The following is a 27,047-nucleotide window of genomic DNA, read 5'->3' as shown; positions in this document are numbered from 1 at the left end:
GCATCTAACTTCAAAAAGGCACCAGACCCTCATACACGTTTTGGGAACTTTACAGCTGCTACCTGTCATAAGTCGCCCTCTCCTCCCCCATTCTCAAAAGTTACCAGGTAAAAATAGGAAGACAAGATTTTGTTTCCTGAATACATGATAAATCTGTTAGCCAGAACAGAAAAGTCTAGTTGGAGGTCCCTGAGATGCATCTGTATACCAAGTTAAGCATGCGCCTCATATACATGGACTTCATCACGTTTGTTAGAAATGTTTTATGAAAGCAACATATGGCTTATGAATAACTTGATTTCTGTCATAAGACTAAGATGATCTGTATATACACACACATTAAGTTTGGCTCTGTTACTTTGAAATTCCTATTGAAGTTTTAGCTCTATAAGTAAGAAACAATGTGGTAGCTGAATACACTAACTGCAGCCTAAAAGAGATTTTAAAATATAGATTTAACTGATGAGAAGCACTAAAAATAGTAACCCTTAAAATAAGTTGTGTTTCAGTCTCAGTTGAAGGGATTTTTTTTCCTCCTTCATGACAAACTGTCCCAAATTCACTTGCTTTCTTCCCAAGTATTCACACAGTCATCCTCAAGCATGCCTGAGCTGCACTTGGTGCAGCTGGCAACCAGCCAGTTTTCCACCCGCCCCTCCCCCCCCACCACAGCTCATCATAGAGGCACAAAAGGGACTTTCACAGGGGAAGATTGAGTTGTGAAATGCTGGTGTACTTCCTGAAAGTTGATGAACGCACTCCACTGCTACCGTTTTCGATAGAGGGATCTCAGCATGCTGTAGGCTCTGTATGAATTCCTCAACCATGGCAACACCCATCAGCATGTACAGTACAATATTGGACTGAATTCACAGAAAAAAAAAAAAGATATAAAGAATCCAACGTTCTTTGGGATATGCCTAATAGGCAACATCCTTCCAGTATTTAAAATACCAACTTCAGTTTCTTTGGGACTCAACATTGTATGACCAAGGCACTCCAAAAGTAACTGACTCCATTTAACACAAATATATTCTCAAAGAAAAGCTCAGTTTTTTTCATGAGGGAAGGTAAGCTTAAGGCACTAACCCCAAAAGCACTACCAACAATATAATTACTTTGTTTTCATATTGTCAGATAATTGTATACTTCTTCAGGATCTCTTTACAAAAGGCATTAGAGATTAGGTACATGACAGAAATAATCTAAAGAATATTTTGAACATCTGTTCAGCTAAGCAATACAAGGTGAGCAGCTCAGAGAGTTCAGAGTGGCTTGTGCATTTCCCCAACAAAGGCACCTTGTTCTTAAATTATTGGTTTCTATAGCTAGTATGCTTTTGTGAATGTGCAATTCATGTTAAGAACACTGCTTTAAACATCTCATGCCTGTACTGAGAACTTTTCTTTTATGACTAGGAGTTGCCTCTCAAAACTGTTATTCTAAACACAACCCTGTTTCAACCAAAATCCACTACAAATATTTCTACCTGAGGAATAGCATTGTTATTGCTAGTCAGAACAATCCAAATGATTAAATTTGGTGATAAAATTGCACATTCCCTTTCCTTGCCATCAAAACGCCAAAACATTTTCAACTTCGATACTAAACTTTTTCCAAAGGAACATCATTTACAATACAGCTACAAAAAGGTAGCAAAATTATTTTCATGGCACATGCCAATTGCTTTTTTAAATTAAAAAAAAAAAATTGTACTCCCAGTTTATCCAGACTTCATCTGCAATACAAGGTTTGCTGTATGAACTTTTATCAGGACAGAACTCTGTTCAAATTGTATTTAGAGTTCCCATTGCTTTACTACATTTCATTTTGAAGACTATTAAACTCTATCAAGATCTCCCTCTCAGTTTATAGTTAAATCCTTAAGAAACATAGTGGCTATTTAAGTGACTAAGTATATGTAGGGACGCATCACAGGTGTACAGTTGTAGATATTTGTATCAGAATCAGAGTCCACTTTCCTCCTTGCATATTATGAAGCATTACTCTGAAGAACAAATTCAGATCAAACCCACCATCTGATCAATCTGTCTCATGTAAATACTCTTCAGCGGCAACAAGTATCTTCTCTCATCAGGAACCCTATTGCACTGTGAACAAAGCAAACAATAAAATTCAAAACTCTGTATAATCAATCATGTACATTCTCTGTACTGCAGTGTTACAATCTCAGGCACTGATCCTGCAAACACGACCAAGTGTAGAGCTTAGCACCATATGCAATGGTCTCACTGTCCAACAGGATTACTCATGGCAGTAAGTACTGCTGGGCCTGGTAGTGTTTGGGTCCTCACTCTCCCGCCCTTCCAAACCCTGATTAGTACCCCGCACATTCGGTCTTAGGCGAACTTCACAACAAGTCATGTTCTCTTGGTTTGTGTTTGGAGTTTTTCACATGTTGCAGTATGGAGGAGCACAGGTCACTTGCAAGTTTAAACTAGAGCAAGTTACAGAGAATCCACCATTTAAAGTCTTTAAATCGTGACTGGAGGACTTCAGTAACTCAGTCAGAGATTAGGGGTCTATTACAGGAGTGGGTGGGTGAGGTTCTGTGGCCTGCAATGTGCAGGAGGTCAGACTAGACGATCAGGATGGTCCCTTCTGGCTTTAAAGTCTGAGTCTGAGCTGGTAGTTGGGCAATGTACAGAGCTGACCTCTAGGAATGAATGGAGGACACCAATTTACTCTGTGCACATCCCCCAACAATCAGGTGACAATTATTTTCAATTACTATGAAAGAGGACAGTCAGAGCAAGGGACCTAGGATCTGACAGGTTGTGCCATTACCCGTATTCCAAGCCATCCAGACCCATTCAGATACGCATTCTCTCTAATTTTCAAAAGTCTTGAGATGTTCAGTATTTTTAAAATATCTGAATACAAGTTTGCTGCACAAAGTTCATTAGTCACCACTTCAAAGTTGCTTTCTTCTCCCCCATCTGTCAAGGTGTAATATTCCACCACCCCTTTCTCCAACCACACTGCCAGAGACACTTTATATACTGCTTACGTTAGAACTGGAGTTCATGGCTTTTAATTCGTTAGGCTTTAGTTTTTCGGCATTCCTTTCCTCTTCTTCAGGGAAGGTATCTTGCCATAGCGAGTCACGAAAACGTTTATCCACAGACACAATGTGCCCCTCAGTAGTAAACATATATTTATTTCCAGATTTGTGCACTGGATTCTCTTCATCAAACAACTAAACAAGAGGCAAGGGAAAGAGAAAGCATGACGCTATCCATCTAATGAAACTCATGTTTGTTACCAGAACATTCATCAAATGCATGCTCACTAATTCAACATGACACCAAACAAGTCAGTACACCAAACAATCTTGTCACATTTTTTGAGATTGGAGGCACACATTTCCATTAGAGTAAAAGGAAACTATAATTTTAGGGTGGGGGTTGTTTGTAATTCTAAAAGCAAAGTGCAAACGGTGGTAGTTAGAAGATGACTACTCAGTACGAGAGCTGAATACTCTAAGCACTCATTTTGCACTAATTTAAGTGCTTACATGAAATGTACAGACGAAAGATATTTTTCTGAGGAATTCAAAAATTTATAACATGAATCATTATGGCAGCCAGCCTTTCCCTTTCCCCCCAGCACTGTGCAATCTATGTCACTGGACATTCTTAAGAACAGGCTAGGCAAGCACCTGTCAGGGATGGTCTAGGACAGTGGTCTCCAACCTTTTTATGACCAAGATCATTTACTGAATTTAAGGCAACCCAGGATCTACTCCATGCCCCCCACACACACTCCCAAAGCCGCCCCCCATTCACTCCATCCCCCTCCCCGCACCCTCACTCACTTTCACCATGCTGGGGTAAGAGGTTGGGGTTTAGGAGAGGGTGCGGGCTCTGGGTTAGGGCCCCAAGGGGGGGGGGGGGGGGCGCGGCTCTGGGCTGAGCCTGGAGCAGGGTGTTGGGATGCAAGAGGGGGTGAGTGGTGCAAGTTCTAGGAGGAAGTCTGGGTGCAGGAGGGAGCTCTGGACTGGGGCAGTGTGTTGGGGTGCAGGAGGGGTTATGGGGTGCAGGCTCCAGGAGGGGGCTCAGAGTGGGGCTTGGGATGCTGGCTCTGGGAGGGGGAGCAGGGTTGGGGTGTGGCCTCCTGCTGGTCAGCACTCACTTCCAGTCGATGGCGGGTGCAGCGAGGCTAAGGCAGGCTCCCTGCCTATCCTGGCCCCACACCGATCCCAGAAGGGAGCAACGCGCCCCTGTGTCCCCTGGGAGGAGCGTGGGGGGTAAGTGGCTCCACACACTGCCCCTCTCTGGAAGTACCACCCCCGCAGCTCTCCCGGCCGCCTCCCATCCCTGGGGCCACACTGGTCACTTCTGGGAGCAACATAGGGCCAGGGTAGGGAGCCTGCCTTAGCAGCAGCCACACTGCACTGCCAGAGATCACGACCAACTGGGAAATCTTCTAGGATCAACCAGTTGACCACAATCGACCGCTTGGTGACCACTGGTCCAGGAATACTTAAATCCTGCCTCAACAAGGGATGGAGGAGGGGGGATGGGTTTCATGACCTCTTAAGGGCCCTTCCAGCCCTGCATTTCTACGATTATTATTGTTGCTTGCCTGCAGTCCCTACAAGAAAGCTTCTTCCTTGTAATATAAAGTTCCCGAGCGTTTTGGTGATTGTGATAGACATAAATACATACCAGATACAAATATTTACATGTTTCACTGAGAAAGAAGCTCTCCATCCGGTCCTCTTTTGACTTCTCTATGACATGATGCAATGTAGCATAGCCACATCTAAAATTAAATTTAGTTTGGATTTATTTCCACCCTATTTGACATTTAAGAACAAAACACATTCCTAACTTCATTCAGACCAAATGCCAAACATGGGTTGAAGTTAAAGTTAAAATTAAAGTAAGATGAGACATCTCACACTTTAAAAAGATAGAGGTTTATACCACTACTGTTATTTGTGAACTAAGCCACACATTTTGTTATACAGTACTACCCTAAAACAAATGTATTGGGATAACCAGTGCAATATAATAGATTTATAGCAAGAATCCAGATTGGTCACAGAATGACCATACAGAGTCCTGATCTATGCCTTCACAGTTTAACAACTTCTCTGGGAAACTGAGGAGGGCTGCCAACAGTCTCTTGGTCTTCCTTATAGCCACAACTTGAGGTATCATTAGGAATACATAAAGGCAGTTGTCATCCAGCCTAGTACTCTAGCTGCAGTTATATTTCACAAGTCTTGAACAAATATTTGGTTGTTGGATGACTTTTGAAAAGTAATAAAAACAAATTCTGTGCCTAAAAATGTGCAAGTGAAAGATAATCTAGGGTCATTTTGCAACACAGAGAAGCTACATTTCAGAGTGTTTTATTTGGAATCACTGTATTTATTTTAGCAGATAGGTCTAAAACCATATTACCTCAAGTTTCCTGTATGAGTCCTGCAATAACATTAGTAAAATAGGTACCAAGCCCATACTCGAACATCAATGGCACCATTTAAGAGTAACTTTTGTTTTGATAAGGAGGTAGTCTCAAACCAAAATGTCAGATCAGAGAACCCCTAAATTTTGATTAAGTCCAAACTTAAACTAGAGATTGGTCTGAAGTTAGGAATATTCCTCTTAAGAGAACTTAAGCAAGTCAGTTTTCTCCCTTTTGCCAAAAACTGACCCAATTCTCTGGAAAAATAGTATCAAGACAAAAAGACATTACTGAAAGGATCTTTTGTTTAAAAAAATAAATACATTTAGAAAACATTCAAAAAAGCACTCTGAATATTCCTTCCCAGTTGAAGATGCAGATTTCTACCTGAAGACAAGCCAGTTACATCACATGTATATGCTGACTCAGATAAAAAACCTCCAGAATTTATTATTAAATGTAACTTTTAAGTACTTTGTCATCTTTCTGAAAAAAATATTTATCACCTCTTTACATTTTCAGATCATTTAAAGTCTTTAACAAACAAATACACATTGACAGTAGACAGAAGGGTAAGGACTTTGAAAACTGACTTGACTTTTGTATATTTTTCCAGACTCTGAAGAATATCCATGCCTACATGAAGGTAAAAAGGATTCTTTGTGGCCTGGGTAGAGAAAGAAAAGAAAGAAAAAAAAGGTCAGGAATTCAAAATATTGTCAAGCTGGTATTTATTATGGTGGGGGTTTATTGGAGCACATTCTCAAGATAGCCATTTTTAGACAGACTATTCAGTGCCCCCACTGTTTCCTGGGGCTTTTCATAACTTGCCCCAGTGGAAAGGAACTGTTGGGCCTGCCCTCTGGAAGAGAACAGATGCAGGAATCTTTGTTGGTTTTCTGGCAGAGAGAAGCTGAAGGTTTAAAAAAAGTATTATTGCTGCCTTTGGACTAAATCAAACTGTGCCAGGGTGAACCTGAGAGAGAGGTGGTTACATGCCTTTGCACAGATCCTGTTTCCACTGTAACAGCTGCCACACTAAGTTTAAATATTAATTCTGCCATATAAGTATTTGTTCAAGGACCTGCTACGTCTGACATCTGAAAGAAGGCATTTTGAGTGTGTTAGAGACGACTTATAGTATAGCGTCTGTTCAAAGCAAGCAGCACATACTGTTTTACATGTCTAAAACACAGTTCGCTAGGGAGACTTTCTATATAAAAAATATTTTTGATGGACTGGCATGAGGTTTGCAGCCTAACCATGACCAAGTACATAATAGAAAAAGCAGAGGTGCATTCTGAAACCACAACACTTATATAGGCCATATTCTTAAAGAATGAGAAGTACCTGGTAAAGAAGATAGGTAGATTCCACCAACTCTGGCCTCAGTGGATAGAAGAGGACATCTGGTGCCTGTAATTGCCAGTTGTACCTCTCTGGAAGAGCTCCATACCGTTTCCATATGGCATAATAGAAGGCATGGAGACAAATAGCATCTTCCACATCTCCTATTAAAACCTAGAAATAATTAACAGCTATAAACATGTGCATGCAAGAAACACTATGTTAACACAACGCAGAGACAGTAATTCACTTTTCATCCCACATATTGCATTGGATGCCCAGATGTAACATACGCTTCAAGAGGGAAAAGGCCCGAATAAAAGCAGAATCATACTGTTAGTTCATTCACACCAGAAACATTGGCATGAGGGAGCTTATATCAACACATCACAGATCCCTAAATGGTAAGATTAGCATCAGAATTAATTCTTGAAAACTGGGGACTAGTTTAAGTCTAGTGAAGTGCAGGCCAAGTTTCTCAGCACCGCTTTGCTGAGTTCAGTCTTAGGTTCAGTCTTAGTCAGAGTTACCCCGCTATCTAGTCTTGGCCCTCTCTTTTGCAGACAGTCAGCCATGACAAACTGGTTGCTGGGTTTGCAGGGGACTCCAGGATATGGTCGGACCAAAGGCGCCAACTCCGTGGGTGCTCCAGTCCTGGAGCACCCATGGAAAAAAAATGAGTGGGTGTTTAGCACCCACTGGCAGTGAGCTCCCCACTATCTCGCCAGTGCCTCCTGCCCACCGGTGGCCCCAATGATCAGCCCCAATTATCAACCCCTCCTCCTTCCGCCCGCCGTAGATCAGCTGTTTTGCGGCATGCAGGAGGAGTGAGGGGCGGGACAGGGGCTGAGCGGGCATTGAGCACCCCTAGGGAAAGGAAGAAACTGGCACCTGTGGTTCAGACTCTCACTTGTGGCCAGAACTAACATTAGAACGAACATCTCTAATAAAAAGAAGAACAGGAGTACTTGTGGCACCTTAGAGACTAACAGATTTATTAGAGCATAAGCTTTCGTGGACTACAGCCCACTTCATGAGGTTGATGGATTTCCACTCCATACGGCTAAATGCAGTGCCTTGCATAATGACAGGTTTCAGAGTAGCAGCCGTGTTAGTCTGTATCCGCAAAAAGAAGAACAGGAGTACTTGTGGCACCTTAGAGACTAACAAATTTATTAGAGCATAAGCTTTCGTGGGCTGTAGTCCACGAAAGCTTATGCTCTAATAAATCTGTTAGTCTCTAAGGTGCCACAAGTACTCCTGTTCTTCTTTTTGCGGATACAGACTAACACGGCTGCTACTCTGAAACCTGTCATCTCTAATAAACCAACCCACCCTACTACCTAGTCTCCAAAAGACAGAAAATTGAGATTACCTGTAGTCCAGGAAAAAAGGCTTGCAGAGAATCAATCCAGGTGTTCATCAGCTGTCCACTGAACATATTTACGTTAACATAAAGAGGAGGGTCTCCTTCGCCTTCATTACAGGCTTCCCGTCTGCAAAGCAACCATAACACATGAACGTTTCGTTTTCAGGAGAGCACAAGGCATTTTAATGCTAAATTCTTACAACATTGCCATAACTTACAACTATCACGGAAACTGTGAATTCTACAGATGTGGGGATACTATATTTTTTTGAGCCTATGTTATAATAAGTCATTAGGAAAATAAGGTTAATCCCATATAATATTCATTATTTATATAAATTCAGAGCCTAATCCTACTCTCACAAACATCAACGGGAGTCTTACCACTGACACGAGAAGGGTAAGATTGGGCCCTAAACAAGCATGTATAGTACTGTTTCTCTCTCTCTCACACGCACCCACACACCCTTCCCTCCCTCTGGGATGGTCTGTCTTTTTTTACTACTGTCCCAAGTAATAAATACTGGTTTAAATGTACAGTGATTTAACATTTCTCTTCTCTCCCCCATCAACTGATGTAGGAGTACTATTGGTGCAAATTTCAAACAACAGTGGTCAGATAATTCCATCAAGGAAAAATTGTTTGAGAGCACAGCTTCTCCAAAGAGAGCAGCTGATACTATACAACTTATCACCCAGCACTGGAGTGTTTGTAAGTTTAAGAAAATCATAGCTGTGGGAAACATACCCTCTTCTTAAGTAGTTCTGAATACTTCGATATGCATCATTGAACATCTCTAGGTCTTCCTTTTTTCCAAAAAGGATGTAAGACTTCAACAGATACTCATAGAATGAATCCAAACCCGCTCCTAAGCCACTTTGCTTTCCAACCCAATGGCCAGTTTGAATATTCACGACATTTCCTTCAGGGATAGACAGACAGAAAGAAAGATTTATGTCTAAAACATTTCCTGGTGCATATTTTAGTTGAAGCACAGGTGACAACTCATTTTTAAAGTTCCAATTCTTGATCTGCACATATTCGAGTTACAAAGTAACTATAAGGAAAAAGTATTGTCAAAAAGTTAATGCTTGTTTGCTCAAGGAACGAATTAAGCTTAGTACTCTCATGCAGTTATTTAAAGACTAACGGTCCTATCCTGCAGCCCTTACTCACATGCTATTTTAATTTATGTTAATGGAGCCTACATATGTAGGAACTTCAAGTTTGTGCCATACTCAGAAATTGATTTCACAATTATTGTTTTTTGGAAAAATCCAACCATCAGGGGTTTGTGTCCTGGATCTCTATGCTGCTTTCCCTGTACATCCACAGAACATCACAGACAGATAACAAGTGTACATATGTAGAGAGCCCACAATATCAAAGTCAGATAGAAGATAAGTGGTGCCCTTTATATACTGGAGAATGTGTGAAGCACTACTGTGCAGGAAGTCGGGAATCTAAAAATAGAAGGACGGGAGACAAGACTGTTAATACATCCTGTTCTGACTGAAGTGACTAAGACATCTGCAAAGCACATGGGAGCATTGACTACCTAATAGTCCAGTGTCGTTGCTCCTAAGACTCCACAGTGCTTTAACAGCTCGCCGTGCCACCCATTCAAACGTGGAATCTCCAAGCAGCCGGCTAAGAATGCCAAACTCCACCAACAAAGAGCCAGCGCCTGCAGTACAGGTCTCATTATTGCTGTCAGGAGGGACTCCAGTCTTTAGATTCACCTGTGAAACAGATACAGGAGCTTCAGTTGCTCAACATGTCAAGCAACGAGTGCTACAATATTCTAAGTTCCACTCTTAGCCGTATTATAGATGCCAGGCTTTTTAATGGAGTGCGCATTAGTTACATATAGTGAGAAGAGATTAACTTCCCACCAATTGGAGCCAGAGCTGAATGTATTGCAATCGGAGTTCAAACTTCGGTCCCTGAAATTAGATGTCTAAGTAGGATTTATATGCCTAAGTAAACAGCCCCTGATTTTCAGAAGTGCTAAGCATACAATTACTAAACTGCAAGTGCTCAGCACCTATGAAATTCAGGTGCTTAATTTTCGGCATTGAGGTCTGTACACTGTGAATTACAGCTTTACTCTTCTGTGTACCTCAACTTGTTCCCTCGTTCCTGGGAATGAAAGGACAACACTGGCAATCTCTTTATACTACATATAAAATATATTGTTATGTCTACGTCCACACTACATACAGTGGATGCAAACATAACAGCTCAAAAAGTAATTACAATACTCCTTTAAAATTCACTTGGTTGTTGTGAAGGAGAGAAATACATCCCAATAAAGAAGACTGAGGTAGGACACCACATTTCATCTGCAGAATAGGTGATCCATTCTGAAACTGCAACATTGTAGCTAGAAACAATTACCTAAATGATGAGCTAATCTTCTGCTATAAGATGCTATGCATCTTTCATAGGGGGGAAAAAAAAAAAATCTTTCTGCAGAATCCACATTTAAGTCCATTACTACTTTATGGCAGAGATAATGTTCTCATTCTCAACAGTGTTTAGTGGGAATCTCATAATTCTGCACATTTAAAGAAATATTCTGCCTTCACACTCGAATAAGGAATCTCAATGCAGAGATAACTTAGATCTTCAGCAGCTGCAAGAGGCCCTCACCTCAGTTTTATCTGCACAAGAGAGACAAGAAATAAATGGCCATCAAGACAGGATTGCCATCTCTGCCCTATAAGAATTATTTCCCATTAGTTAGAGGGCACTATGGGGTAAGCCTGGACTCCTGCTACCCACCATACTGCATTCATTCTGCAAAGCAGTCAGTGCAGCACTGTTCACACGCACTAAATTCCAGGCCTTGAAAAATTTACTTGATACCTGTGAGCCCAAGGATAAAGCTTAATAGCCAGAATGAAAGACAACTGACCTGCCATATGCGTGCACACACTCTAATTGTAAAGAAACAACCATTTTTATTCAGTAATATTAATTTAATGATGCGTGAACATAAGTTAACTGGCAATAACCCCCACAAACCTCTTGCTTATGTCCGACTCATTAAACCTTTCTTGTCTTCAGGTCACCTTTTCTTACAGGTCCATCACAAGATAAATTGACCTGTGCGATCTTCAGTTCCTACCCCCACGCCCTCATTTCCTGGCTGCCATGATGGTGGTGGAGACTCAAGGGGTATCTCCTCTACTCTTCTCCTCTCCCAGCCTTCACTTGAGTGCTTCCCCTGGGGCAGCTCTTGAACAGAACTATATGGATGCATTGGACTTTCTCCAAGAGCAACCCATCCGAGTGAAATGGTCCCAAATCCTTGTCAATTTCATTACTGCCCACAATATTCTGAACAGCAAAAACTAACAAGACACTTGTTAGATAGGCTCTCCAGTGAAATTGAAAACGGACAATAGACCTGGTTGGAAAAAGTGTAATAAGAATTCTTCCCTTGCTCCAGGATTTTAAGAATGTCAATATTCAGAAAGTTTTGAACCGCTATATAGTTGGCCAAAACGTGGGAGGAAGGTTTTCACACACAAAAAAAAAAAATCAGCGTTTTTCCGGTTCCTTCCTTAGCCTCCACCCCAGTTTCAAACAGATGAACCTGGCAAAGAAGTCAATTTTCAGACTCAGGAAAAAGAGACTGCATCGATTTACTATTCAACATTGGAATGTTTCTTTTGCAACACTAAAGACTAGAAACATTTTAAGCAAAAGCTTGGATTCTGCAGACGTTGATGGCTTTCAACTTGCCATAGGTGAGTAGATTTTTCTAACTCAGCAAAGTTCATTTAAGTCATATATATAAAAAAGTAAATGTTAGTGGTAAGCCAGCTGCCATGCATTACCTCTCATTTTAGAGTGCTGATATAATACATAATAATTTACACTAGTGTCCATGCTTCTATTCTGGATGTGCACTATTTTGGTATTAATTCACTGATGCTACTGAAGTAACTCTACAGACATGCCTCCCTGCATAGTAACAGTTAATTTTAGTATCAGGGGGTAGCCGTGTTAGTCTGTATCTACAAAAACAACAAGGAGTCTGGTGGCACCTTAAAGACTAACAGATTTATTTGGGCATGAGCTTTCGTGAGTAAAAACCTCACTTCTTCGGATGCATCCAAAGAAGTGAGGTTTTTACTCACGAAAGCTCATGCCCAAATAAATCTGTTAGTTAATTTTAGTTGGAACCTTCTAAATTAAGATATTTAATGTATGCAGTACTTTAAAGTCAACACACAGCACCGTGAGTAATGACGAAGAGTTAGAAATAAGTCTGTACAGTTTGGCTAGAGTAAAGGAGAATATAACTACCTACTCTACATTCTCTAAACAAAAAAGTTTAGGCATATCAGAGAAGTTAAGTTTTTAATCTTTAGCCTGGCATCTACAGAGTGGAAAAGTGGGCTCTAAACAAGTCTGCATAATACTGGAAAATACAGTAAGTCACATTTGATGCCCACAGCTGTACCTTTTAGATAAAAGAAAGATTTCACTACTTTGCATTTCCTTACAAAGACAAGCATAAGGAAGTTACCTCCGTATATCAATACAGATTGTATCACACCTACCCGAGGATAGGGAATTCCAGTTTTGGTGTTCTCAAAGGCAGGTAGCAGCCTCACTGCCAGGTCACGAGCCATATGTAAGAGTTCATCATCATAATCTTTAATGGTCATGTCACCAAAGGGTTGCTTGGTATCTGTAATTATTATGTGGGCAGAAAGCAGACTTCCCAAAACCCTATTGGAAGAGAGATTGCAGAACCTTAAAAAAAAAATCCACAGAATTTGCAACATGAACTCTAATATCCTGCCTCTTGCAGTGTGGTCAATACCTAATGCTACAAAAGAACACTGAGCAAACTTGGTAAAACTCCATCAGTCTGAAGGTTAGGTCCTATCATAAACTGAAATTCAATAAGACAGCTAAGACTGGATGCAGTTATCGCAACATCTCCATTCATAATATGCAAATTTTCTCTTTAGTTTTACTATACGAACAGATTTAGTTAAACTGTGAGAGCACTTATAAGAATCTTGGCACCCAGTGCCTTTTAATAAGCCTCAAAAATGAGCCAGTCAGGCAGTGAAGGACTATTACATACATTGAAAAAGAGGAGTGATTCAGAGAGGACATAACCCACTGCAAAGCTGTAATAAGTTGGGGGAAGAAGGTGGCATCCTTTCTCTCTCACACACAACCCACCCTTGCTCCCCTCATTCCTGCACCATTAAAGTCAAAGTATACAGTGCAGAAGGCAAAACGAATAACTTCAGTCCTGGGCTGCAGAGACTCATTTGGGATTCACAGACCAAGCACAATGAATGGAGAGCTTGCACCCTTGGAAAGAGCCCTATAACTCCCTCCCTCAGGATTTGATTAGGTAGGGACTTTTGCTCTTATTAGTACAGCTCCACCTTGATACAGTGTCAACATCTGCAAGATCAAATGAAACAGGGCTATGAACCACATCAAAAAATTTTAAAAAGACTTTTTAAAAGCAGGTTAGAGAGCAGAATGTGTCTTCCCACAATGTTAATTAACTCGAGATAAGACACAATAAAATGAGATTGTAACGGAACAATAAATGAGGACAAAAATATCCAAATTTAACCCATATGAGACCTTTCCTGAAATACCAGTTATACACAAAATCAGAATAAAAATGGATTTTGGTAAGATAGTCAATATCAATGCGTTGGTCCCAACTAGGCTAAATAAAGTGATATTTAGGACATCCTGCACAGCACATATTCTTCATATGTCTGGGAGAAGAAAAGAAAGGAGAGGAATTCTAAGGTTGGGAAATTATTTTTCTTTTCATTTGCATGGTTTGCAGATTATAGATTACAGTGAACGGCACTGCTGAACTTCAGTTATACTGGAGTGTTACTTTGATGTGGGGATTTCAGTTATGCAAAGCTTGTCTACAATATATTGACAGGAGCCCCTTTTTAGTGAGCACAACAACATATTTTATATCAAAGCCTAAATAAACTCTCCAAAAAAAGTGTGCGGCTGTCCAAATACTGTCTTGCAGTTTGAAATGACTGAGCAAGCAGTATTAAGAATTATTCAATATGAAGAAAATTTAAAAGAAAGACTACCTTAAAAATGATCTCCACAGCACACTTGCCTTTTGTTTTAACCTTGACACTTAACAAAAAGAAACAATAGTGGCACTTGAGAGATAGTTCACTGAGTACACCTTCTAGTCACTCTGAGACTAACGATACCGAGTGAACAATTAGGAAGCAATGAAGTTTTTTAGACCAGTAAGTTTCTTTTTGAGCAAAGAAACCTCTCTGAATCATTCCCACACACGTAAAACCTCAGTTATTTAGTCAGATATTTATGACCACATACCTGATTGTTGCCTCAAAGACTTGGACTGTAGAATCTTTGTCGAATGAGACTGTGTCAATCACTAACTTCACCGCTTTCTGGAACTCTGAAGAATTTCCCATTACCTTTAACATGAAAGAAAAATATTAAAGAACATAGAGAGGTCGATCAGGTTATTGCATGGAGGAAAAAAGAATTAATGCAGTTTTTATTTTAAGCCACAAATGTGTCATCTGGGTAGAGAATGGTGGCTTTGATATTCGTAGCCAGTGTTTCTATTTATAAACACTAACTTGTCCCCCTTTCCCCTGTACAGCACTTTTTGGAAACTTATTCCACTACACAAGCCAAGAATACTTCACTAAGTAGTTGTAGTAGAAGTACAGAAGGGTATCTAGAACTGCTACATTTTGCCCTTTTTAAATAATACACTTACTTCCCCCCACCTCAGTCAAAACAGCATTCTGAGTCACCTCACACAGCACAAGATAATAAAAACATCTAAAATCGACAAGTCAGCCCTTTCTTGCCTTGTATATTTACTACACTGTTTTGTTTATTTACGCTAGTATGTGTTGATACTCATATGCCTTCAGTTTAGTTTTTAAAGATCTGTTTGCATTTCTTACAATTTGCATAATACCAGGGGGAAACAAAGCAATGCTTAGCTAACTTTACCCAATGCTAGCAAGGTCCGTACTAACAACACCTGCAAGTAGATGTAGTTATATTGCTTGTTTAAACAACATTAGTGACAGGAAGTTAAAGGAATTTTTTCTATGTAGAGGGAAACATAAAAACAGCCACATTTCCTGTAGAAGCTCAAGAGACAACAAAACATACAAAATAAAGTTATTTCCGCCACAACCATGTATACTGACACCAAGAGTGTTAAAATCAAATTCTCACACTGGTTTTACACTGATGGAACTCCATTAACATCATGGAAGTTACTCCAGCTGTATTCCAGGGTGAGAGGTGAATTCAGCCCTTCCATGAAGCCTCAAGTCCAGCTCAGAGCTTGTTTTTTATGAAGATAAACACAGCTTGTTTTCCTCCCTCCCCCACTTAATTTTCAGCTTCCCACATGTAGCTATAGAATCTGCCCCTTTAAAAAAGAAGGAGTGTCATAGGTTCTGTTAGGGCAGTACCCAATTCATTATTTAGGGTGTTCTTGACCAAGTCAAAAGGTGCTGACAACCAAAGGCTTGTTTGATTAAGGACACAGAAAATCTGTCTTACACGTATTGTAGACTGCAGCAACTGCATTTTTAATATAGTAATGCTGCCACCAGAGGCTACTGCAAAACACTAGCAGGATGAGGAAAGGGACATCAATATACTCCACTTTATTAACACAGCTGCATTAGTGTTGTGATAGCGACATGGGATCTATTTTAGCAGCTGTGTCACCTTGTGTTGTGATTGTGAGGCCCTTGGAATAGATGTTTTAGAAACAGATTAATAAGGTTTATGTTTAGTAGTCGTTCTGATTTATATTTGTTAATGGTGAACTAAATTATGTAATAAGAGAATGGGAGCTGCCCCTTTAAGAATAGCACAAGGGCACAATGAGTGAGTTACAGCGGGGCTAGCCAGTATTCAGAATGAGAGCTGCTACTGCAAAAGGAGGCTGGCTTGTAGCTGTGCATTGAGGAAGTCTCTGTCTGCAAGAACCTCCTAAAGGAAAAGGTTTCAATCTCAGAAGAAAGCCGAGTCTTGTGAATAAGGGTGTAAAATGGTATTTCAAGTTAAGCAGGTTTAGTTCTTGGTTGAAGACCTCAACAGGAAAACAGCCTACAGATGCTATGCAAGAAGCAGTGGATATTCAGTAGGTGGCACTCTTCTACCAGTATTGAGCCAATGCTCTAGTGTGGCCCTGAATAGCAGTATAGTGCTGTACATGAGAGGAAACTAAAAATACAAGTGGACCTGTGGCCATTAAATATACCGTAACACTATTTTTTAAAACCAAAGATCAGATATATCAACATTCATTTTTTTTGAAAGCTGGATTCAAGCTTGGGTACATGCATTTTAAGGTCCCCTCTACCATTTCAGTTAAAAACATTTTTCCCCTCATTTCCTGCTTTAAGTTCTGTAAATCATTGCTGTGCTCCATCAGACAGCTGCAGCTTTTCACCACAGAGATACAGATCCATTTTAGTGATGAGGAAGTGCTTTAGTTTGCAAAAAATACATTGTGATCTTTCAGGAAAGACAGTATGTAGAAGAAAAATATACAACTGCAGAATTCATTTACAGAAGACATTGTCCATCCAATAGCTGTGGACAAATGGTAAGTATCTGACTGAAGCATCCAGTTTAAAAAGCAAAAACAAAACAAAAACTGATCTTGCAATGCAAAAAATGAGACTATGGAAAGGCTGTTTATAATAGTATCATATAGGGAAAGTACTCTTCCTTCTGTACTCAGGACTTCATAAAGTTTGAAAACACTTCACAGACTTAAATATAAAATCTTGGTTAAGAGAAAAAGCCTACCATGTAAAAGTGTAGCCTGCTGTCCAAGAAGGTACCCAGAACACAATCAGTATTATATTTAAGCAAAGGAGGGGGTGGGGTACTCAAAAGTGGGCAACATGTAACCATGTTTGTTACACTGAAGCAGATATAGAATGAGGCCATGTCTACATTGTGGGTCATACTGCAGCGCAGCAACAGCACTGTAGCACCACAGCATGGATGCTTTCTACAGCAATGGACGGGGTTTTCCTGTTTCCAAGTGGTCAACTAGATTGACAGAAGAATTCTGGATTTTTCACATCCCTGCACAGCATAGCTACGTTGAGCTAACTTTGAAGGGTAGAGTCGGCCTGATATACGAGTCAATGAAAGAGGAGACTTACAAAAAGTGATCCAAACTTATTACAGCCACAAGAGCAAGGAGCTTGGGATAGTGAAGGAACCAAGCCAGGAAGAGAACCATGTATTCCAAGAGTGTCTTGAGTCTCCCATTCCCCTCAAGCCTCCTCCCCGACTGATTTTACTCTTTTTCAGGCAGTCCCTCTGACCCCAGTTAAGACACTGCCATCAGGTTATTTAATTAGCGAAGAGACTCATCACTGACAATACTATCCAGATGCATTAAAACGGATTTAACTCAATTTGCAAAATTCAGTTTGTTCTTTTCAATTTCCTAGGCTACCCTTTTCTCTCCTGGTGATTTCTATCTACTTAGATTGATTCAAAGAACTGCAATTTCAAAAACTCTAGAGCTTTGTCCATTTAACATACGTACAGTGTCTGCACAGCTTGAGAATGCTTTACAGAACTATTGCTATCAAAGATTACCTCTAACACAATCAACAACTGAAGCCTGGACAAGATCTTAAAGATTCTCGGTTTTATCTCCTTTAGCCTTTTCCATAATGAGTGGCTAGCCTCTCCCCACTGCCACTTGCCTTCCTCTCCTCCCCCAAAAAAGCAACTCTAGTCACCATCCATGTCCTCTTGGAAAATACTTAAGCCACTGCAACTTGTGGATTCTTACCTCTTGCTACGAATTTGAAGATATATACTTTTGTATTTTGACAACTCACCGCTAGGGTATCCAGTGCGTCAATCAGAGTTAGAGAGTAGTTTCCCAAGACATCATTGATATTCAGATTTGAACTGAAACAAATACAGTTAAATGTTACATGATAGTTCTATCTATTTACAATCACCATACTAAAAGATAAATCTTAAAAAAGTTAACCAGGCAACACCCTCTGTTATAAAGTCTGAGAATAAGCTGCCAATCTAAGTACTATCATATGTATTTGGGTATTTATTTATTTCCAGGCATATAAAACATTACTTGGGGGGAGTGTAAGGGTCTGATGCTGCTAAGGAGTTTGCTTTGGATTCCCATGGGGGTAAAATTGAGCCCTACGACCTGTCTTGACTGGCAAAAAAGTACTTTTCAACAGGTTACAAAGGCCTCTTACTCCTCTTCAGGACTCAAGCGGATACATTTGAAGGTGCTTCTGATGCATTATTGTAGCCTAGGCTCTCTCCAGACTACAATACAGTGAATTACTCAACCCCTCTCCCCCTCCCATTTATTTTATTTTTTTTGCCAAGGGCCTAGAGAAAGGCATGGTGGAGTTCAAACTGTTTTTCAAGTCTAGCATGTCACTTCCATCTTCTCTATTGACTTCAAGTGTAGATGTCTTTTTTTTTTAAATAGTGTATTCATTGTACAGCCTTTTCACATTGAATTGTTTGTTCTATTAGAATAAATATGGTCGACTGGATTAGTTTGTTGCAGTCATCCATTTCACTTAACTGTTACACCTATAAAAAAGTAGCTTGCTTGTGACAGCCAGGTAGAGGGGCAGGTGAGAATAGTTCATATTTATTTTAATAAAAGACCAAACTGACTTTTTTTAAACATACACTTCATCAATTGTAAAAGAAAAGATACTTTCTGGATAGACTGTATGTAAGACATTGTGAGCAGAACCATAAACTATATACAGGTCAGATGGGCACATTTGTTACATCTTTAACAAATCTGGAATTGTTATTTTAAATAAAAAAGTGGGCGTGGGGGTAGGGATGTATTGCATTGGAGATCAAGCATTCAGCTTATGTGATTAAGAAGAGTTAAAAACAGGCCTGTTATAGTAGTAAAACCTCTAACATGTAAACGGGTAACACACACAGTTGAAATGAAGTTGTTTGGGTAAATGTATATCTGTTGCAACTACAAATGTGTCTTTATTCATTATAAAGAATGAATAGTCTCTAAAGTTGTTCCTTTAAAAATTTACCAGCTTTCTTTTTAAAAGACTACAATTCTTAAGAGTTCAGACTTCAATGGGCTTTCGATCAGGCAGCTAATCTACAGAGTATGGCATTATTCAAGGGTTTTAAATCAACAGTAGGAACTGAGACTTTACAGAGCACATTGCACACATTTGCTATTTGTCGTGCATATAAGAGAGCATACAGGCATGCCAACATCTATGAGCTGAGAACTACAAAAGTACCAGAAAGGAACCTGCACAAAGCTGGTTAACCAGGTGAACAGAGGCTTTCCTTCATCCAGAGAGGATCTCTGAAGTAGTAAAGGCAACAGTAACAAGACAGCCATAGATGTTTTACTATCAGCACAAATTTTCTGAAATCTGAACGTGATTCTCGCCCTGGGCAGTCCTAAATATTCTATGTACATTTTATAGAACAGCTGTTTTAGCTCTCTTCTGGCATCAGTGAATAGCTATTTCTGAAGAAAAATATGTCTGATTGAAAACAGCTCTCTCTAGAATGAGAGAATGTTAACTTGTTCTCATTTCTCAAAGCTAGAACTCAGTGGCAATTCTAAGCAATGGCCTAGGTTTATGTTTTTAAGGTATTTGCTGAAGTGGCTCTCTGGGATAATCCACTGATGGCCTGTGCCTCTGCCATCCTTCAAGACAAAAGCTAAGAGCTTTTATATAGTTTTGTATAAGGTTGATTTGGTTATTATACAGAGAGAGGAGATGTTGAATATTTTGCTCTGCAATTTACACAACAGGTTGACCTTTTTTATGATTTTTTTTTTTTTAAGTTGGCCAAATGTCTCTGGGCAGTGTGCCAGTCAGTTAAAAATATCCAAATATATATATTAGCAAGTACAGATTTACTGCACCAAAAACCCCTACTTTCAGCTTCAAAATGTACAAAGATTAACAGTCACTAAATAACGTACATGTACCCAAGTGCTTCCTGTGGCTTTACCTTCATGTTTGTTTAAACACTCGATGCTACTAAAATGCAGTATCAAAAAGGAGACTACAGACCTCTGTACAGGAGGAGGGGATTTTATTTTTATTTTTTTTACATCCTTCCTGGTAGTATACTTGCCTCACTTCAGATCCAATAGATCAAATTGTGCACTCATTCTGAATTCAACCTCACTGAAGTCAGTGGGATTTAAAACCAAAAAAAATAAACACACACAAAAAAAAAAACCAAACAAAAATAGAATTTGCCATTTACAGCATGAAAGATACACATTTAATTTAAAAATAAATTTCACTTTTTTAAGGCTGCTGCTATGGGAACCGAAACAATAACATCTATAATGTTGACTCAACAACATTAAGCATTTGCAGTATTACCAGTTAGTGCTGCTGAAGTGCTTCCATTTTGCTTGCAAAAACTAATAATTTCCTTACAAGCACACATCTGAGAGTAGAAACAATGCTCAAAGCCAAGCCAGTTCTCTACACATATCACAAGATACCTGGGCCATGATATAATTCTATTTGGATTCATTGAGGATTCTTTATCCAGACCACATATACAAGTTCATTCAGCTACATTAAAAGAAGGAAATTATTGTCCAAGTCACTAGCCGTAAAAACAGGCTAACCAAACCTCACTAGTACATAAGAACGACCATACTGGATCAGACCAAAAGGTCCATCTTGCCCAGTATCCTGTCTTCCAATAATGACCAATGCTAAGTGCCCCAGTGGGAATGAACAGAACATGTAATCATCAAGTGATATGCTCCCTTCCATACACACAAAAGTAATGTAAACCAGAAGTAAAGGACCAGGTAATTTCTGACCCAAGAAGTATTTTTCTATTTTACGGAATTATTGCTCTTTAACATTCTAACATGGTACTGAGTGGAGAAGTGAAATACGAAGCTGAAAAGATGCCATTTATCATAACTTGACTGGACACAAGATTTTTAAAAGTTACAGTTTGCTCTTTGGCAGTTAAAGCAATGCTTGCTGTGTTTTCTTAGAGGAAGCTAAACATATGTGACTCGAGGCATAATCCTAGAATTTAAAAGCATTATGAGGGGATTTAGCTGTCCTATGCCCATGAAAGTCAATGCAAGTCGCACACAATTCCCTATAAAAGTTTAGGAGCTAGATACTTCACTTCTCTGCACTGCCAACTTCAATTTCTACAATCAATTTTCTGATTACAACTATGTTTTAAAACAGATGGGATAGAATTAATGCTCACCTCCTGAACAACCTGTAGGTGTCAAGGGGAGGGTGGCCTTGGACTTCGACTGGTTTAACACTAAACACTTCCTGGAGTTATTGGGGCTTCTAGTTAAACTACAGAGGCTGGCAGGCTGCTACTGTACACGTCTTCATTTATAGATATACACTAGAAGAGACAGAGATACCACAATAGGAACATACATATTAGAGTAACAATAAGAATATGAAGAAATTCAGAGAAATAGAGAAAGCTCTTCACCAGTTACTGATAGGTGCAACTAGAGCGAGGAGCCATAGTAGAGAAGTGAGCTTGTTGCGCTACTCTGCACTCTGGAGCTGCTGCCATGCTGCATCCCAGAGGTGACTGCATGTCCAGGAGGGATGAAGTGATTCTTGGGAACAGTTTGTAAAGTGACTGCAACTCTTCAATGCAAAAAGCACCATGTAAAAATGACAGTATCCTTGGGCTCTGCATGGTTGGGGCAGAGGGGGTGCATGACCCAGCTGGGCCCTAGGCAGCCACACCCACCAAGGATCAGGGAAATGAACCAGGAATCCATGGCCAGATCTCTCCAAGCAGCTCTCCTCCCTCCCCCACCTCTAGACAGGCTTCTCTGCTCCCCAAAGCCCCACCTGCCAACCCCCAGCCCTCCTTTCCCTCCCCTAAACCACCATCTTGACAGCCCCCTGCTCCTCACCAAACCCCCTCCCACCCTGCCTGCCCCCCTGCTCCCCCCAACCACATCTTCTCTCTCCCCCAGCCCCCATCTTAACAGCCCCCTTGCCTCTCTCCACCAAACGGCCACCAACCAGCCCCCTCCCACCCTCTACCCCCATTTTAAAGCCCCCCCACCTCTTCACCTCCTCACCAAGCCCCCATCCTGCCAGCCCCCTCCCACCTTAGTCCCCCTCTTCCCTCCTCTACCCCCATTTTGAAGCCCCCCCACCAAGCCCCCATCCTGCCAGCCCCCCACCTAGTCTCCCTCTTCCTCCCTTACCCCATTTTAACTCCCCCACCTCACCAACCCCTCATCCTGCCAGCCCCCCCCAGTCCCTCTCTTCCCTCCCCTACCCCCATTTTAAACCCCCCACCTCCTCACCAACCCCCCCATCCTGCCAATCCCCTCTCCTCTCCACCCCCCCGCTCCCCGCTCGGCAGCCGCCCCCCTCCCCAGCCCCGCCACTCACGGGTCGGCGCGGTCGGGGCCGCGGCCGCGGCAGTGCACGGGGTTCAGCTCGTCCTGCGGGAAGGCGTGCCGCATGTAGTTGTCGTAGCCGAAGACGAACATGCCGCGGGCCGCGTCGCGGAGCTGGGCCCGCAGCTGCGGGGGGAAGGCGCCGCTGTAGCGCTTCTCGTACTCATCGCCCCCGGCCGGGCCGCAGCCCCAGTGGGCGCGCCCGCAGCGCCCGGCGGCCCGCGGCCAGGGCGGGTCGGGGGCCCCGCGCGGCGGGAGGGCGAAGGGGAAGCGCTGGTGGAAGCCCAGGCCGGGCCCCAGCGCGGACACCAACCACAGCAGCCCGTGGAGCCCCAGCCTCAGCAGCAGCAGGCCCAGCACCAGCGACCGCCATTGCATGGTCGCGCGCTGCCCACGCTCATAATTTAAAGGGACCCCGCCGCCGCCAGCCAGCCAGCCAAAGGCGAACCCCGACTCCCCCCTGCAGCACAACAACCAGCCGGCGGGCCCTTTAAGGGACCAGACAGAGTGTGACACGAGAGTAAATAAGGCAGTCCCGTGCCGGGTCCTGGTTGGTCAGCTTCGCCCTCTACGTCCCCCGCCTGGGGCAGCCCTCTTCGCTCATAGGCTGCCGCGGGATGTCAATCAAAAGGGGAGGCCTTGCCCCACTCTGAGAATGCGGCCGCACGCACGTAAAGCGCCGCGGGGCGGGGCCTAGGGCGGCGAGCTGTCGTGGCAAGCTGCGACCGCGGGGTGTACGCAGGGAGCTGCCCGCCAATGGCGGAGCGCTAGCCGGGCCGGGGGGGGCCCAGTGACGGGAGCCGGCCCCGCCCCCCCGGCGTGCTGGCCCTGCGCGGCGGAGAACCGAGGGTTGAAGAATTGCAATCACTGTCCCAACTGTCCCCAAGCATCACTCCATCCCTCCCTCCTGGACATGCAACCACTTCTGGGGTGCAGCCTGGCAGCAGCTCCAGCGTGCAGAGCAGAGCAACAAGCTCACTTCTCTACTCTGGCTCCTCGCTCGAGTTGGGGGCCGGGCTGCTGGCATAGTCCGCTCCCTCCCTAGCTCGCCCAGCCCCGGGCTGCTGCCCACGGCGGGGGGGCGATCTGGGGAGTTAGAGTCTTGGCTTCTCTCCAATAATCAGCAGCCTCCAGTCCGCTTGTGAAGGGCCCAAACATATTGTGCACCATGGCGAGTAGCTGTGGGGCCCCTGGCCGGCTTGTGGTGGGCTCGTTACTACCTTGCTGGGCCTCTCGCCAAGTTTGTTTTCAAGGATGGAAGCTGTATGTGGGTAAAAACCGCATCGATTTTGCAGGTGCAGTTACGCCACAATGCTGCAAGTTGCTATCATGCGACCGACTCCCGCTAGGTTCCTTAACTCCCAGAAAGGAGCGCTCCACAGTTTTTTAAGGAAGCCACTAACCTCCCCCCCTATCAAGTGGCTAAAGCAGGATGGCTGATGCTCCCAGTGTGGACAGTGGGATACTGACCCTGGGGGCTGGGAAGCCTTGCCGGGGAGGAGTGGCAGAGCAAGCCTGCCCTCCCCCCCCCTTACTCTGCAGCCACAGCTCGTGCAGGGTTGGCAGCCTCAAATCCCTGCTCTGGACATTGCCACCTGACCCCACTGCATGGGTTGCAGTCCCACTCATTCGAATTTGGCCTGATCACCCACATTTGAGTGATCAGAACTGCAACCCCAGGCAACAGGGGCCAGGTCACTATGCCTTCAATTAAGGAGCTGAGCTCGGCCCCATAGGACAGGACAGCCCCACAGGACAGGACATTCTTCAATGTGGATGGGATTTTGTAGGTCAAAGTGGGACAGTCATGCAAAACCAAGGGCTTTTGGGAGGTCAGTAGGCCACATCAAAAATCAGGCCTGAAGTCCAATAATATAGATCATATAAGTTAGAGATGAGAAAGATGTTAGTTTATAGAGTCCAACATTTCTCTACAAATGCAGGATGTATTCTTCCAGAGAGACAGCACTGTCAGATATTTAGACTATACTGCACTTGTCCTTGGACAAAAGGCTCACTAGAAAAGCAAAACAAAAACATAAAATATACACAGAGCCTGTTTTTAAATCCAGGTATGGAAAAATACTGCTGATTCTAATTATGTAATTTGTATTTAAATCTGCTATCCATTTACTCATTTTTAAAATAACCACTTTTTGCAGGAACAATAAAAACAGGTCCTCATCAAGAGTTAACTAACAAATGTTACTTCCTGAGGTGTGTTTAACATTGTCAGGTTTTGGGGATGGAATATCTTGAAATTAGATAAAAACTAGTCATATACAACATGGCAAATGTGGGGAGAAATCAGTGTTGATCCAAAAAGAAAAGGAGCGGGGGGAGAAACCAGCAAGGAAAAACATTGTTCAGAAGACTCCAAAAAGATTTTTAAAAATATAAACTATGAAAAAATAACTTGATTATCTTCAAAATACTATCAAGTATGGTTCTGTCTGAAATGAATAAGGTCAGGAATTTCAAATTTAAGCCTAAAATTCCATCCCTCACCAAGTTGGATGTCCTAGGCTTCAAAACAATGGGTGCATTGTTATACAACTTATGTTGAAATTTACTACAGAGGTACAAAAGAATAGGGTAAAGTTCTGAATTTTCTGCCATTTGGGTGTCTAATTTCAGGGTTTACCTTTAAGGTGGAGCAGCAAACTCAGTTCCTTTAGTTAAAGCACAGATTACTGCGTAGCTTATTAATAGTGGCAGAATAGAACAGGAATTCACTTTTTTTTTTTATTAGAGATAGTATCACTGTCAAGCACTCTTTTGGGGGCAACATTTGAACATCACTCTAGTTAGGTAGTGCTGAATGTGGTAGTCTATTTACTGAGTGAAACAGCTCTCTTGGTGCACATCACATTTGCATTAAAAACTATACAAGATTCCAGTTCATTTCTGGGTGAAATCAAAGGGGATGGGGATTTTGATCCACAGAACTCTATTGGTTTTTCAGTCCTAGATAGATTAAGGACTGTTTCACTTCCTCCAGCTCCCCCTCACCCGCCCCTCCCCCCTGCCTTACCTCAGCTGCTGAGGTCAGTTGGAATGCTTCAGCTGACAGTTCACTGTCTCCTGACCATTTAGTCAGATCTACCCACATGGATCCTAGTGCAGATGTATATAGTTTGAGACTAGAAGCAGGGTGGTCCATTCTGGATTTCATTCTCTCTTTTGGTATAACCGAGAAGTATACTTACTTCCAGAGCAAACTATTTACACAGGTATCACTGAGGAGGTCCTGGGTTTTTTGGTTTTGTTTGCTTTCGTTAATATGGAATAGCTGCTGTATTGTCTCATTTTTAATTTTTATGTTGTAAAGATCTAGAGGCTTGTGAGAGGTACATCTAATAAATGAAGTAAGAAAATGAAATCATGTTCAAGTCAAATAATAAAAGGGTAATATAATATATTATATTTTATATGAAGTTGCTGAGGTTGGTTGGTTATTTGTGGGGGTGGGAATTCAAACTGCAGTACCATTTTAAATAAGCTCATCTTTCACCGCCCTTATATATAAATGTTCAGTTTCCTTATAGCCTGGACTTCCTCATGGGTTGTTTTGATATCACTACTACATCTATAAAAGGATGCAATCTGACCTGTACAAAACCATTCATTAGAAAACCCCAAATCATATTAAACACACATGGTCTGAGGTTCTATTGCAAACTCCAAATTCAAGCAAAGTCCCTTGAAAGAATTCATAAGGTTCTCAAACTTGGGCTAGTTTATTATTGTGTGACAATAATGTGCAATGTTCCCACTGTTGAATGGCTCCTGCCTGAAACTACATGAGAACTAATGCTGTTGACTGAGTTTCGCTTTGACTCTTCAAACCCCAAACTTTAGAGGGAGGGGCACGAGCTCACATAGAAAATAAAGAACAGATTCAGCTGAACTTTTGGGATCCGAAACCACTCAATCTCACATGGTGCTACAAAGACCCTACACTTCATCTACATTATCTCTATTGAAAACATTCATAGTTTGAATCAAAGTGCTCTCTCTCTCTGTAAGACTGGTGACATCCCCATGTTGATTAGTATGAATTATAGTCGTGATCCAGAACCGGTTTCACTGCCCCTGAAGGACTCCTGTATGTAGAGCTGGTGTGGGATTTGGCCCTCGCTTGGAGTGTGGGGTTATTTAAAAAATACAAATAACTTCAGTTTTGTTTAAGAAACTGTCCAGATTATTTGGAATTTCCAGCTTTTGGAAACAATAGTTTGGCTACATTTTAAAGATCAGGGTTCCATATTTAGGCTTTTGTAGGCTGAGACGCATTGTGTACTGAGGGGAGGAAGCTAGGGAGTGCTGGGACTCATGGTAGGATTTGTGGGACAAAGCCCTCGGGCTGAGCTGCCTTT

The 27,047-nt window shown here is 42.0% G+C and overlaps 1 protein-coding gene across 1 annotated transcript; it reads right to left on the bottom strand.

The window, feature by feature from the left end:
• Positions 1-846: 846 nt before the first annotated feature.
• EDEM1 (ER degradation enhancing alpha-mannosidase like protein 1) lies at positions 847-23,172 on the bottom strand. The gene is made up of 12 exons (XM_054034192.1): positions 22,661-23,172; positions 18,074-18,146; positions 14,532-14,635; positions 12,734-12,905; positions 9,715-9,898; positions 8,904-9,078; positions 8,162-8,282; positions 6,790-6,960; positions 6,033-6,106; positions 4,692-4,788; positions 3,032-3,220; positions 847-2,111 (listed from the first exon to the last, which is right to left on the bottom strand). Exons 1-12 carry the CDS (start codon positions 23,044-23,046, stop codon positions 2,022-2,024), a joined length of 1,836 nt encoding a protein of 611 aa, XP_053890167.1. The 5' UTR covers positions 23,047-23,172; the 3' UTR covers positions 847-2,021.
• Between the last annotated feature and the right edge of the window lie 3,875 nt (positions 23,173-27,047).

The sequence above is a fragment of the Malaclemys terrapin genome, chromosome 7 (assembly GCF_027887155.1).
Source record: "Malaclemys terrapin pileata isolate rMalTer1 chromosome 7, rMalTer1.hap1, whole genome shotgun sequence".
Classification (NCBI taxonomy): domain Eukaryota; kingdom Metazoa; phylum Chordata; order Testudines; family Emydidae; genus Malaclemys; species Malaclemys terrapin.
The sequence above is the reverse complement of the archived record's forward strand: the minus strand, read 5'-3'. Positions and strand labels throughout refer to the sequence as shown.